This window comes from Lissotriton helveticus, chromosome 5_1 (genome assembly GCF_964261635.1).
Source record: "Lissotriton helveticus chromosome 5_1, aLisHel1.1, whole genome shotgun sequence".
NCBI lineage: Eukaryota > Metazoa > Chordata > Amphibia > Caudata > Salamandridae > Lissotriton > Lissotriton helveticus.
The window spans coordinates 2,063,061,663-2,063,076,190 of NC_136065.1; the positions used below are offsets into that span (position 1 = coordinate 2,063,061,663).

At 47.2% G+C, this 14,528-nt stretch overlaps 1 protein-coding gene across 13 annotated transcripts in view; it reads left to right on the forward strand.

Moving 5' to 3' along the window:
- PRRC2A (proline rich coiled-coil 2A) overlaps positions 1–14,528 on the forward strand; it is a 1,857,131-nt gene that overhangs the window by 174,920 nt on the left and 1,667,683 nt on the right. For all 13 annotated transcript variants that reach the window (XM_078645954.1, XM_078645958.1, XM_078645955.1 and 10 more), the window contains exon 3: positions 13,793–13,970. In XM_078645954.1, coding sequence (XP_078502080.1) covers positions 13,793–13,970 — 178 coding nt within the window. The remainder of the gene's footprint in view (positions 1–13,792; positions 13,971–14,528) is intronic.

Consider the following 14,528-nt stretch of genomic DNA (forward strand, 5'->3'; position numbering starts at 1 on the left):
GTAGCACGATGTGCAAGTGTGAGGGAAGAAAAGCCCCGCTGTAAAATCAGGGGATAAGAACCAAACAGGAAAGCAAATATTAAAACAGGTAAGAATTAAAAGTATAGCGCGATGTTAAGCGCGAAGTGCAGAGCGCTATGCAGGGCAGCCTTTACCTTCTCCTGCTCATCCTTCTCCTGCTCATCCGTCTCCTGCTCATCCGTCTCCTGCTCATCCGTCTCCTGCTCATCCTTTTCCTGCTCATCCTTTTCCTGCTCATCCTTTTCCTGCTCATCCTTTTCCTGCTCATCCTTTTCCTGCTCATCCTTTTCCTGCTCATCCTTTTCCTGCTCATCCTTTTCCTGCTCATCCTTTTCCTGCTCATCCTTTTCCTGCTCATCCTTTTCCTGCTCATCCTTCTCCTTCTCCTGCTCATCCTTTTTCTGCTCATCCTTCTTCTCCTGCTCATTCTTCTCCTGCTCATCCTTCTCCTGCTCATCCTTCTCCTGCTCATCCTTCTCCTGCTCATCCTTCTCCTGCTCATCCTTCTCCTGCTCATCCTTCTCCTGCTCATCCTTCTCCTGCTCATCCTTCTCCTGCTCATCCTTCTCCTGCTCATCCTTCTCTGCTCATCCTTCTCTGCTCATCCTTCTCTGCTCATCCTTCTCTGCTCATCCTTCTCCTGCTCATCCTTCTCCTGCTCATCCTTCTCCTGCTCATCCTTCTCCTTCTCCTGCTCATCCCTTTCCTTCTCCTGCTCATCCCTTTCCTTCTCCTGCTCATCCTTCTCCTGCTCCTGCTCATCCTTCTCCTGCTCATCCTTCTCATTCTCCTGCTCATCCTTCTCCTGCTCCTGCTCATCCTTCTCCTGCTCATCCTTCTCATTCTCCTGCTCATCCTTTTCCTGCTCATCCTTTTCCTGCTCATCCTTTTCCTGCTCATCCTTTTCCTGCTCATCCTTCTTCTCCTGCTCATCCTTCTTCTCCTGCTCATCCTTCTCCTGCTCATCCTTCTCCTGCTCATCCTTCTCCTGCTCATCCTTCTCCTGCTCATCCTTCTCCTGCTCATCCTTCTCCTGCTCATCCTTCTCCTGCTCATCCTTCTCCTGCTCATCCTTCTCCTGCTCATCCTTCTCTGCTCATCCTTCTCTGCTCATCCTTCTCTGCTCATCCTTCTCTGCTCATCCTTCTCCTGCTCATCCTTCTCCTGCTCATCCTTCTCCTGCTCATCCTTCTCCTTCTCCTGCTCATCCCTTTCCTTCTCCTGCTCATCCCTTTCCTTCTCCTGCTCATCCTTCTCCTGCTCCTGCTCATCCTTCTCCTGCTCATCCTTCTCATTCTCCTGCTCATCCTTTTCCTGCTCATCCTTTTCCTGCTCATCCTTTTCCTGCTCATCCTTTTCCTGCTCATCCTTCTCCTGCTCATCCTTCTCTTTCTCCTGCTCATCCTTCTTTCTCCTGCTCATCCTTCTCCTTCACCTGCTCATTCTCCTGCTCATCCTTCTCCTTCACCTGCTCATCCTTCTCCTTCACCTGCTCATCCTTCTCCTTCTCCTGCTCATCCTTCTCCTTCTCCTGCTCATCCTTCTCCTTCTCCTGCTCATCCTTCTCCTTCTCCTGCTCATCCTTCTCCTTCTCATCCTTCTCCTTCTCCTTCTCCTTCCATCCTGTGATTCTGGGCAAATCACTTAATCTCACTGTGCCAAACAAAAAAATAATGAATGTGTCCTCATGTAATGCAACTGGTGCTATGAAAAGCGCTATGATACCCGATTCGGGTCAAGTTCGCGGTATATAAAACTCTGAAGGAAAAAAAAAAAATCTACGGCGTTGTGCTGCTGTGTTTTTGCCCTTGGTCTGCCGTTCGGCCTGGTCCGCTGTCTCGTGTTCCAGAGGGGTTAATTTCCTATGTTGATAGCTTGCTCCGTCCTACTTGTTTCTCCTCTTATCTTCCGGCTGGTCGCTCTTCTTTGAGAATCGGTTCTGTCGGGAGTGGTCTCCTTTTGGCATCGTTCGGGATTTTTTTCTGGCCTCGCCTTTGTTGAATGCCAATGTGGTCTGGGCATTCAGTTTCATGGCGCTTGCCAGCGTCCAGCTGCGCCCGCCTGCTCTTCTGGTCTACGGGCAGGGGCCTTCGCGTGGGGCCTGGCACCCCTGCTTCTCGTTTTGCTGGAGCCTTTCGATACTATGTTTTTTCTTCTACCACCTGCCTTATTGCTGAGGCGCTGTTCTGTCTGGCCTGTTGACTTCCAGCTGTGATGGATTCAGCTGCCCTCTCCACTGGGTGTGTTTCCGGTGGAGGGCTCTTGTCATCGTTTCTACCCCTTCTCCTTGGAGTCTTTGGGTTGCTCTTCTTCCTCAGTACTCCTCTGCGTTGCCTGTGCCTCTGGGGCTGCCGATGGAGGTCCCTGGATCTTTGCCTGAACTTGGGGGTGTACTGGCCTCCTTTCGTATTGCCCTTGCTTTCTTCTGCTTGGTGAGGGCTTGGCTGCCTCTTTTGTCGTTATAAAGCATCCCCTGTGGGGCAGGTGTTCTTTTATGATGCTGAGGTTCTCTACTGCTTACGGGGGACTCCCCTGTTGAGGACCGGGCTATTTTCCCAGTCCCTGTGACGTGTCCCCTGTTTGGGTCTTGTGCTCGTCTGAGCTGGAGAGGTCCTCTCTCAGACCTACCTTCCCCTAGGGTATCTATTCTACTTTAAGAAATCTGCTGCTAGTAGTCTCTATCAGATGTACGTGTTACTTTCCTTCGGTAATGATGTATTTGGTAGAGACGATTCTAGCTGCAGATTCCTTCACGACCCGCCCTTCCTCCCCCTTCTGCGAGGGCCTTCTTAGTCTTCACCTCTCGCCTAACTCCGGGTGCTTGTCCTCTGAGTGCCTTTTCTTGCTCCCTCCCAAGGGGGATGCTAATTTTGTTACTTGCTCCATTCCTTCCTTTCTGTTGATTGGTTGGTGGTTTCATGGGTACTTTTGCACCCCTGCACCCTGGTCTCCAGTGTGGGGTCGCTCATGCAGTTCTGACTCCTTGTAGTCCTTGGGGTCGTGGTCACTGGGCTGGGTCTCGACCCTTAGCCCCTTTTCAGGATCTGTTTCTCCCTGCTGATGTTGGCTGGGGATGAATTGTCCTTACTCTTCCATTCTGGCCTTGTTACCCATCTCAGTTCTGGGCGATGTTTGCAGACTTTTTAGTCTGCTGTGCAACTTTTCATATGTTTCCTGCCCCACGGAGGTTGTTGTATTTATTTGCAGGCTTCTTTGTAGTGCTGTACTCTATTCTTTCATTCCATGTATTTTGGTGCCATAGTTCCTGGCACTGTTCTGAATGATGTTGTTCCTCACCATTGGTTTCTTCCCTTTCTGTTTAGCTGTTTTTTTCGTGCACTGTTCCAGTATTCCCGCAGTTTTTGCTTGTGATGACTCCGCGTTGTGGCGTGGAAAAAGTTCTCAGAAGAAAACTGACATAGACACGCCGGGGTGGGACTTATGTATCCTCGCTGACATCACGTATGTGGATGATATCATGGCGGAGACACGTGGTGCCGTCCCCCCGGCGCGCATGGATGCTGTGGCAAAAAGTGTTCCGGATCCAGTCTCCCACCTGGGGATAATACTAAGTTAAGGAATCTGCAGCTTGAATCGTCTTTACCAGATACATCGTTACCGAACATAAATAACTCATACGATAACCCGCTTTCTCACAGTTCTGCTCTTCAACAACTTTTTCCTGAAGTGTATTAATCACGTCACTGCTCAGTTAGAAGCAGCTGGCAACGACTCACAAACTCTATATCAGATCGTTACTACATTTCTGAAACCTAAAGCATGTGAAAGTGCAGACATGGCCTCACAACATCTTTGTGACAGTATCTCCTGTTTCTTTACCGAAAAAATCGATGCCATCTACAATAAAATAGAGGCACGTAGCTCTGACACAAGTAGCCAGGATAACGTAATTTTGGTACAGACAGCACCCATTAACACCTACTCTTTTAACGATTTTCCTGAGATATCGTTGGCAGAGGTTCAGAGACTGTTCACGGATATCAAAAGCGGAAGCCCGGCGGACCTGCTTCCAGCCAGACTTATGGGCCCACTAGGAAGTACACTAGGCCCTGATGTTCAGAGACTGGTGAACCTCTCACTTACATCTGGAGTTGTCCCACAGTGCTGGAAAAAAGCCCTAGTTAAATCCATCAGGAAGAATACTTCTGTTCCTTGGACCAACATGTCTAACCTGAGGCCCATTTCCCTTTTACCATTCTTAGGGAAAATTATTGAAAAGCACACCAACAAGCATTTATCCACCTATCTGGAACAATCTGGTAGCCTCGATCCATCTCAGTCAGGCTTTAGGCCAAAATTCAGCACTGAAACGGCCTTGCTGTCGATAACGGACGACCTGCGGCTGTACCAGGACAGGGGTTACTCTGTTGTCCTGGTGCTGCTAGACTTATCGGCAGCGTTCGATACGATCTCCCACTCATACATGATCGAACGACTGTCTATGAGTGGAATCGGCGGGAGGGCACTGGACTGGATCAAGAGCTTCCTCTCCAACCGCACCCAATCTGTCACCATGGGTGAGTTTAGGTCGGAAGAGGTTAACATCACCAAGGGAGTTCCACAGGGCTCTTGTTTGAGCCCGACTTTATTTAATCCTATGTGGCTCCCTTGGCAGATGTTACCAGAGCTTTTGGATTCTATCCAGTGTCCTACGCTGACGATACGCAGCTGCTCTTCCCTTTTAAACAACTTACCCCGGAAATAATACAATCTTTTTCCGATGGGATGAAGGCAGTTGCTAGGTGGATGTCTTCCAACTTCCTTCAATGCAACGTTGGAAAGACGGAGGTGATGCTTTTCGGGGAAGCCAGGGTTCAATGGTCCCCCGACTGGTGGCCTTCAGATTTGGGCCCAGTTCCTGAGCCCAAAACAATAATCAAGAACTTGGGAGTCAGATTAGAGCCGGAGCTGACCATGAAGCAAAATGTCAATATCACTGTGGGATCCTGTTTCCATGCGATTGGTCTCCTCCGTAGGATTTTTCCTTTTCTCCCAGACTCTCATAGGAAAACCTTAGTTCAAGCTCTGGTCATAAGCCGACTTGATTATTGTAACGGTCTTCTGGCAGGTGCAAATGAGGAGGTTCTTGACCGTCTACAGGTGGTGCAAAATACCGCAGCCAGGTTGGTGCTAAATGTACCCCCTAGATCCCCCTCAAAACCATTACTCCAAAAACTACACTGGCTACCAATACGCCAACGTGTGCAGTTTAAGACCTGCTGCATTATCCATAAGGGACTCAATCAGTTGGGACCAGAATATTTGGCCAGCAAGTTTGTTCCTTATGCCCCTATTCGATCCCTTAGATCCAGTGACCAGCTGTTATTGAATGTTCCTAGGATAACCAAATCCAGACTAGGTGGCAGGGCCTTGTCCGTAGTAGGCCCCAATCTTTGGAACTCCCTTCCACTTTCACTAAGACAGTGTCATAACCACCTTCAATTCAGAAAATATCTGAAAACCTTTCTGTTTAGTTCATTTTAACTGTACACTTGCTGGACTCGGAGCCTCTCAGTACTCTCTTTTTTATTGAATTGCTTTCTTGTCAGTTGCTTTACTGGTTGCCAACAGCGCGGAGATACTCCTTCGGGAGTCTATTCATAGCGCTATAAAAACACGCAAATAAATAAATAAATTAAGGATCTGGAGTTTGATTCGACAATAGGGACTGGTTTTTCATCCCTTTCTAGGATTAATAAATTTGAGAGCATGGTTCCTCAGAAGCGGGTTTATACACTCCTAAATTAGTTGGCTTCTTGTAATGCTTTTGTGTGTATCCAGTAGCATTTGGCTTTATTTTTGTCCCTGGTTTCTTGAACATGGAATTAAAACTCTATTTTGCAGCGTGAATCTTTCTGGATTCACTATGCTGTGCATTATTCCGTGGTCTAGTGGATGGGTCCGGAATCGGTCTTATTTTATTTGTATTTTTTTCGTAGCCCAGGTGGGCGTCGACGTCCCACCTTTTGGTGTCCTTCCTGTGATGTCGGCACGCTTCCTGCGGAAGCTGCCACCTTTGGGCGCCATCTTCAGATTCTTTTTTCCGCCGTTTGGTCTGGATCGTCACCGTGAGGTTCCAGAGTTTTTGGAGAAAAGATGAAGAAGACACGAAAAGGATTGGAGAATACTTCGCCAAGCAAGACCACTGAACCGGGACGACGAAGAGGAAGGAGAACATCGAAAACTTCGACGTCCAATGGAGAATGCGCACACAATGGGCCCCCTGAGTGCAGGAATGGACAAAACATCTTTCAAATTCTGCCGCAATTGCCACCACAAGTACGCGCAGAAGGACCAGCATCCGGTTTGCAACCTCTGCCTGCCGGACGACCACGAGAGCAAGGATTGCAACACCTGCTCCGTTTTTACCCCGAAAACACTCCGCGTAAGAGAGAGACGGAGGAGAGCCAACTACAACATGCAAGGCCATGGTCAACCTCCGTCGCTCCGGGACTTGGGCCTCTCTAGAGGGGAAGAGGACAACATCGCCTAGGGACCAGATGACTACACGGTCGTAGAGACCGATGCGAAAATAACAAGAGGTAAGAGAGACATCGACCCCATAGCCCATGACAGACTATCGAAAATCAGAGTCAGACGCTCGAAAAACAGAGTCAAAGTCCTCGAAAGTAGCACTAGCGCCGAAACATTTGACTGACGCAGCTGCATCCAGGGACAAACAGCCCAGCAGATCCTTAGAAAAGGACTCCCAGTTGGCGAAATCCCAAGACAAGCCTAGGTCGTCGAAGTATGTCCCCGAAAAGGTGCGCTCGAAGCCGAAGGAAAAGGACCCAAAGGCAACATCGACATCGAAGAGATCTTCAGAAACCCTCGAAGCTGAACAGGCCACTAAGATGAAGAAGAGAAGGCTCAAGGCCAAAATGGACAACATCCTGCAAAGGAAAAGGGAGTTCGACGAACGGATGAAAAGGTTCACCATACTGTCTAAGCCGACGACCATCGTCGAGGTAGAGGACGAAGAGAAGTTCGATGCCGAAGAGCCGCCGAAAACTCCGGAGCCCCAAAAACACCAAGAGGACGAAGGCCTGTACTAATACGAGGGAGAAGGCGAGGCAAACCAGTTTGGGCTCTGCATCCTCGGTGGGCCAGGACCTGGATCTACTCCGAAAGCCCGAATGAGGCCGTAGATATGTACCTCTTGAGGCCTTCGCCGTCAAATGACATTGGCATCTACAATATGGTCATCAGGAACGCAGCAACTGCATATGGGGTGAAACTGGAGGAAGAAAAACTAAAAGCTTGCTTCCTCTTAGAGACACTGCTACCAACACAAACTAGGAGTCGATTCCTCCCCATGCTCCCAAGTATCCTGGACCAGGGAAGGGAAGCATTCAAGGAGCCCTTAATCTGCAGGTCTGTCACACCTAGGACAGAGAATAAGTATAAACACTCCTCTAAGGATCCACCATATATACAGGGATCCGTCACAGCTGACTCCATCATTGCAGCAACAGCCAGAAAGAGGGCCAACGTTCCCACAAACTCGGGCCTACCACCAGACCAGGAGAGTAAGAGGATAGACCTCACTGGAAGGAAAATAGAGAGGAATGCAGCAGTCCACTGGTGCATTGCCAACTCTAATGCCCTACTCAACAGGCATACGTACCAGCATTGGGAGGAGGTCAGGCAGCTACTCAAACACCTGACTGAGGAATACCTACCGATAGCAATACACCTGGCGGAGGAAGGCAAGAACATAGCAAACTCATGCTTAATCAGCCCTGGATGCGGCAGACTCATGATGATTGGGGTCACAGAAAGAAGATCTGCCTGGCTGAGAATCTCAGGTTTCAAAAAGGAAGTCCAGAACAACATTCTGAACTCTCCCTTCAATGGAGAAGCCCTGTTCGGAGTGCCAATGGATGAGAAACTGACGCAACTAAAAAAGGAAAATGAAACTGCAAGGTCCATGGGGGCTTTGCAATTCAGTGGAATGAGAAGGGGCACCCCGACACGGAGACCAACCGGAAGGGGGGGAAACCAGCCAGGAACATCACATTCCAGCAGAACTACCAGGGCAACAACCAAGCGCAGCAGGGCCAGCAGCAGCAAAACTGGCAATACCAGACCAGGGGCCAGTCCTTTCACGGGAGAGCAAATGGACAAGGACAAGCAAGAAGAGGTGGCCAGCAACCCACCTCAAAGTGACTCCGCTCCACCAAACGTGCCCACCTACAAAACACCTCAAAAGGGTGGGGAGTGGTGGGGGCACAACAAAATAAGCAAGAAGGCCTTACACGAACTAAAATCAGGGATCAACTAACATGTAACACCAGTAGGAGGCAGACTGAAACACTTCTTCCAGGAGTGGAAGAAAATAACGACAGACAAATCGATACTGAACATCATACAGTTCGGATATTGCATAGAACTGGAAAAGAAGCCTCCAAACAGGAAACCAAAAAGAAAGGTGCGCTCTGCAAAAGAGCTAGCGCTACTCCTAAAGAAAGCACAAGAACTTCTTTCTCCACAAGGAGGCGATAGAAACAGTACCATTCAAAGAAAGAAACAAGGAAGTGTACTCCAACTACTTCCTCGTGCCAAAAGTGGACGAAACATTTAGACCCATCCTGGATCTACGATTCCTAAACCACTACATAAAAACTCAAAAATTCAAAATAACATCCCTACAAGAAGTCATCCCTCAGATAAGGGACGTAGATTTTATGTCCACCATAGACCTCTAAGATGCCAACATACACATTCCCATGAACAGACAGCACAAACATCTACTGAGATTTGCCATAGACAAAGCGCACTACCAGTTCACAGCCCTGGAATTCGGATTAAAATCCGCACCACGGGTCTTCACCAAGTGCCTCGCTGCACTAGAAGCACACCTACGGAGTGAAGGGATTCATGTATACCCCTACCTCGACGACTGGCTAATAAAAGCAAGTTCCTACAAACTATGCCAAAGACTTGCACAGCGGGTCACACAGACGCTGACAGTACTAGGATTCTTAATACACTGGTGGATATCCTCTATGCAACCAGAACAAGTGAAGACCTTCCTAGGTGCACAGATCAACACCATACAGAGCAAGGTGTTCCCCCGCGACAAGAGAAAACTTGCCCTGCTGAAAGAGACCACGCAATACCAGAAGGGGCGAGCTCTGACAGTGAGGACAGCGAGCAAGATCATGGGGATGATGGCGCCCTGCATACACTTAGTCCCCAATATACGACTCCACATGAGACAATTCCAGAAATGGCTCCACCAGCAATGGTCACAAGCTACAGGGAGGTGGCAAGACCTAGTGGTTGTAACACACGCAGTGCAAGAGGAGATAGCATGGTGGAACAAGGAGTACATAACAAAGGGGAATCCTTTAACACCACCAAACCCAACAGTGACCATCACCACAGACGCATCCCAGAGGGGATGGGGAGCACACATTAACCAGCTCAAGGTGCGGGGTCTGTGGACTCCAACAGATGCGATCAAGCACACCAACTATCGAGAACTAAAGACCGTGGGCCATATGTATCAAGCAAAATTGCATTTGCAAACGCCGAAATTCGCAGAATTTCGGCGTTTGCGAATGCAATTTTGCCAAATGGTATGTATTAAGGCAAAATAAGGAATCACAAAATTTGCGATTCCTTATTTTGCTATTGCATTTAAGGAATCGCAAATTTTGCGATTCCTTAAATGCAATGTAAGAAGCACCAAAAAAGTGCAATTTGGCCTTAAGGAATCGCAAATTACCACCAACTTCAAGTTGGTGCTAATTTGTGATTTCTTTGAAAAATGCACTTTTTGCATTTTTCAAAGTGCAATGTGAAGCACTGTGTGCCCTTTTGACACCCCTGCACCCTTGAAAAGGCATTCTCAATTTTCTGTTTGCTAATTGCTAATTGAGAATGTCTCCCCATTCATTCCTAGGCCCAGAGGAATGAATGGGGAGGTACTCCTTAATTGCGAATCGCAATTTGCGATTCGCAATTAAGGAATATGTAGGATTCACAGAATTTATTGCAAATCCTACATACATAGCATTTTGCGATTCTCAAATAGCGATTCGCAAAAAATCGCTATTTGAGAATAGCAAAATGACTTTTTGTTACATATGGCCCTGTGTTCCTTGCCCTAAAAGCCTTCCAGAAACAACTGTACAAGCAGAGAGTATTGATACAAACCGACAACAATGTTCTACATCAACAAACAGGGAGGAACACAATCAGTTGCACTCTCCAACGTAGCCCAGGCGATATGGAGATGGGCCATCCCACTAGTAATAGACCTCCTGGCTATACAACTACCAGGAAAGGACAACGTGAAGGCAGACAGGCTAGGCAGACAGACATTAGCATCCCACGAGTGGGAGCTCAATGCACAGGAAGCGCAAAACATATTCAAGAAGAGGGGGACACCAAAAATAGTCTTTTTTTGCAACACACCAGCTTGCGAAATGCCAATACTTCGCAACCAGGGGAACAGTTCCAGGGGAATGCCCTATGGATAATCTGGTCGAAAACCTTTGCCTACTCTTTTCCCCGACACCACTGATGCACAGGGTACTCAGCAAATGCAGAACCAGCAACATGAGACTGATTCTGGTGGCACCACATTGGGCCAGGCAGTCCTGATCCTCACAGATAGTGGAGATGGTGGAGATGGCGCAGGGACCCCCGCACAAGTTCGCAAAAAGAAAAGACTTGCTCACCATGCAAAGTGGGGGGGTACTTCACCCAGAGCCAGAGAGCCTCTGCCTAGCGGCATGGCTCCTGAAGAAGTTGAGTTTGCACACCTGGAACTCCCAGAGAGCACACTGCGGGTGCTACGGGAGGTAAGGAGACCTACCACACGGAGGTGCTATGTGGCAAAATTTAAACGATTCACACAATGGTGCATCAGGAAAAAGCTACACAAGAAAATGACCAAGGAATCAACCGTGCTAAAATATTTTACACACCTGCTAAAAGTGAACCTAAGCTCTACCTCACTGAGAGTACACCTAGCAGCGATAGTAGCCTACACAAAAGGAGAGACGAGAAAGAACTTCTTTACATCACAAGTGGTAAAGAGATTCCTGGAAGGGGCTAAAAGGATCGCCCCACGAAAGAGGATGCTGCCACCGGCATGGAACCTTAATTTAGTCTCCACAGAACTTATGAAATCTGATTGTTACCTTTCCCTATTGCTGTAAAGCGATCTGATATCCGTTGGGATCTGGTCCGCGTTATATAAAACATTCTAAATAAAATAAAAATAAAAATATCCATAAAGCCTCACTACAAATGCTCGCAATGAAGACTGCCTTTCTAGTGGCAATCACCTTGCTACGCAGGGTAAGCGAGCTGCAAGCTCTAACACTACAAGAACCCTACATTAAAATACACAATGACAGGGTGGTAATGAGAATGGACCCACACTTTATGCCAAAGGTGGTGCCCAGGTTTCACACGAATCAAACAATACAGATACCAAGCTTCTTTCAGAAACCATCCACAAGCGCAGAGAGGGCACTGCACACTCTGGACGCTAGAAGGGCAGTAATGCATTACATTGAAAGAACTAAAGAGCACAGGAAAACAAAGCAGTTCTTTGTGTCCTTCGCAAGCAGTTTTCTGGGAAGACCAGTAACAAAGGGCACCATCGCACGATGGATCGCACAAACTATACAATTCTGCCACAAACAGGCAGGGCAAGAACTACTAAGGGAACAAGCCCACTCTACTAGGAAAAAGGGAGCAACAATAGTCTTTCCTGGCTAACACACCGATTCAAGACATATTTCCTGGCCGCAACATGGGCTTCAGTGCACACGTTCACTAAGCACTACTGCGTGGATGTACAAATGAACAAGGAAGCACAAGTAGGACAGAGTGCTTCAACATATATTCAACAACCAACGCTCATCTTCCACCCAGCCGCCACAAACATAACAAACCGCTACAAAGTCTATGCACAGCACAGTAAATCTAGAAAGATTCACGCTGCAAAACGAATAGTTTCTTACCTGTCAGTGTTGTTTTGCAGCTTGAAGATAGAAAGACAATATACAGTCAAACTCTTTAAAAGAGACAAATCAGGAGTCCCTTGAAAAAGAAAAAAGAACCTGAAATTATTTGAAAAGGATGAATAACAATGACACGAAAACAAGAGAAAAAAAGAACCCAAAGGTGGGAACTTCCGCAGGAAGCGTGCCAACGTCACAGGAAGGACACCAAAAGGTGGGACATAGACACCAACCTGGGCTACGAAAGAAAATTAAAAAAAACTACGATTCTGGACCCAACCACTAGACGGCGGAATAATGCACAGCATAGTGAATCCAGTAAGATCTTCAAGCTGCAAAACAACACCGACAGGTAAGAAACTATTCGTTACATTTGTAGGTCAAATTGCATTTTCCTATTTAAAAAAAAAAGAACATTTTTCTTTCTTAGTCTATCCCTTAACTGCTTTCTGTCAAAAAGATATAATTTCTCGCCATCGCTATGAAAAGTTTTTTTTGCTAGTACTTCGGCACAAGCTGACAGGTAAATGCAACCCCTGTTAAATATTCTGTTCGCAAAGGCAAACCAGTCACAATGCAGCTCGTTCAAGATTTTCAGGGTGCAATATGTTTGAGGAGGGACTCTGCCAACCTGATTATTTGTTTTGTAATCCCAAAGATTTAACTTTTTGTTTTATTTTCCTTTGCACCTTTACATGTAGGGGTCCAATTTGATTTGCATCAGTTTACAGGTCTTTAGGTACAACCCGTTGCTGATTAAACCGACATGCACTGAAGACCTCCGGCAGTACCAGGTGCTTGATATCCTTGAATGAGCTAGTATCTTTTATATAGCGCGCAGCTACTCAGTGTCCTGATGCTCAGCATAGGAGTACAGTCAGAGGTCCAAGTCCCCGTAGGTGTCCAAGAAACCTTAAAGTTTAAAGAGATACGTCCTCAGAGCCTTCTTGAAGGGTGCATCTTCAGAGATTAATCTCATTCGTTTAGGCATCTGGTTCCACATGCATGCTGCTCTGAGCTTGAAAGAGGGCCCCCCCTCTTCGCTGCTTTTGGAAGCGGGGTGATTGTTAACAAGCCAGCAATGCTATAGCGTAGAGGTCTTCCTGGACTGTACTCATTAATCCGGTCATTTAAGTTAGAGGGACCCTTGTTGTACAGAGATTGGTGGGCTGGTGGAAGGTTTTAAACATTATGCACCTGCGCACCGGTAGACAGTGGAGCTTCTCATGGCTCCCGGCGAAGCATATCTAGGCAGTATAAAGAGGAGGCGTACTGCCATGTTCTGTATCACTTGAAAATTCTGTACTAAGTCAGGAAGATTCTGAACAAAACCTTAACATAGTCCAAACGGGACAAGATCAGTGCCCTGACCACCGTAACTTGAGATACTTGGGTGAGAAGGTACAGGAATTCCCCCAGGATCCAGAGACATGCTCTTCATGCAAACCGAGAGCCTTTTATTGTTTACTTTACAACTTTAGGGATGGGAAAGAGTTCAGTGTTTGATCAAGCATCTGTTCGTGAATCGGTGAGATAAATGTGTGGGGTGTAACGTATTTGGCATTGGGCCAGAAGGTCTCACTGCTGTACCCTCCCAAAGATTGCCTTTAAGGGGTAATCCTACTCCTTCAAAGAGTGTGTTGCATGAATGGGATAATGTATACTACCCACACTAATACTTCTCTGAGCACCTGAGTAGCTTAAAATGTTGTTCTGCAGTCCTGCCCGAAAATTTGAGTCATGCTATTCTCCTGTTTTTGCAGTTGCCCCTCGTCATGGCTTGCAAAGTCTTGGTAAAGTTGCTATCGTTCGTCGCATGCCACCCCCTGCAAACCTTCCAAGTTTAAAAGCGGAGAACAAAGGGAATGATCCAAACGTTTCATTAGTACCAAAAGACGGGACAGGATGGGCAAGCAAACAGGAATCACAAGACCAAAAGAGGTAAGAAAGTATTTTGTTAAGAGAATTAAACCCATAGTGTACTTTATTCGAAGGAAGCAACACGAGACAAACAAGCTATATTTAACATACCAACTTTACATTTCTGTTGGCCTTAAAGGCTAAAAAGCACTTTTGGGGTTTCTTTTATTTTCCAGAATGCACACACTTCTGCCATTTTATCACGTTCCCAAAGATGTACTAGAATTTCTCCTAATATTAGTCTGGTATTACGGCAGGGATATACTGGTAATAGAGTTTTCCAGTGAGAGTTTAAATATATTTATTTTCTATTGTTACTCCGCTGTATTTTAATGATATTTTAGGGCAATTTGTTGTAAGGCTTTGCTTGTGATTTATTGGCCCACACAACACATTGCCCTCCGGGTAGGTCGCTTCTCCACCGCTGCAGCGCCTCCTCAGCCTGCCACCGACCTCTGCCTGCCTGCGACCTCGACCCTCCTGCCTGCCGCCTGTTGCTGCCTCATCCACCCACCTTGCCAGTGTGCCTGTGCCTGCTCCCTGCCTTTTTTTTCTGTACCCCCTGTGTGCCTGTAGCCC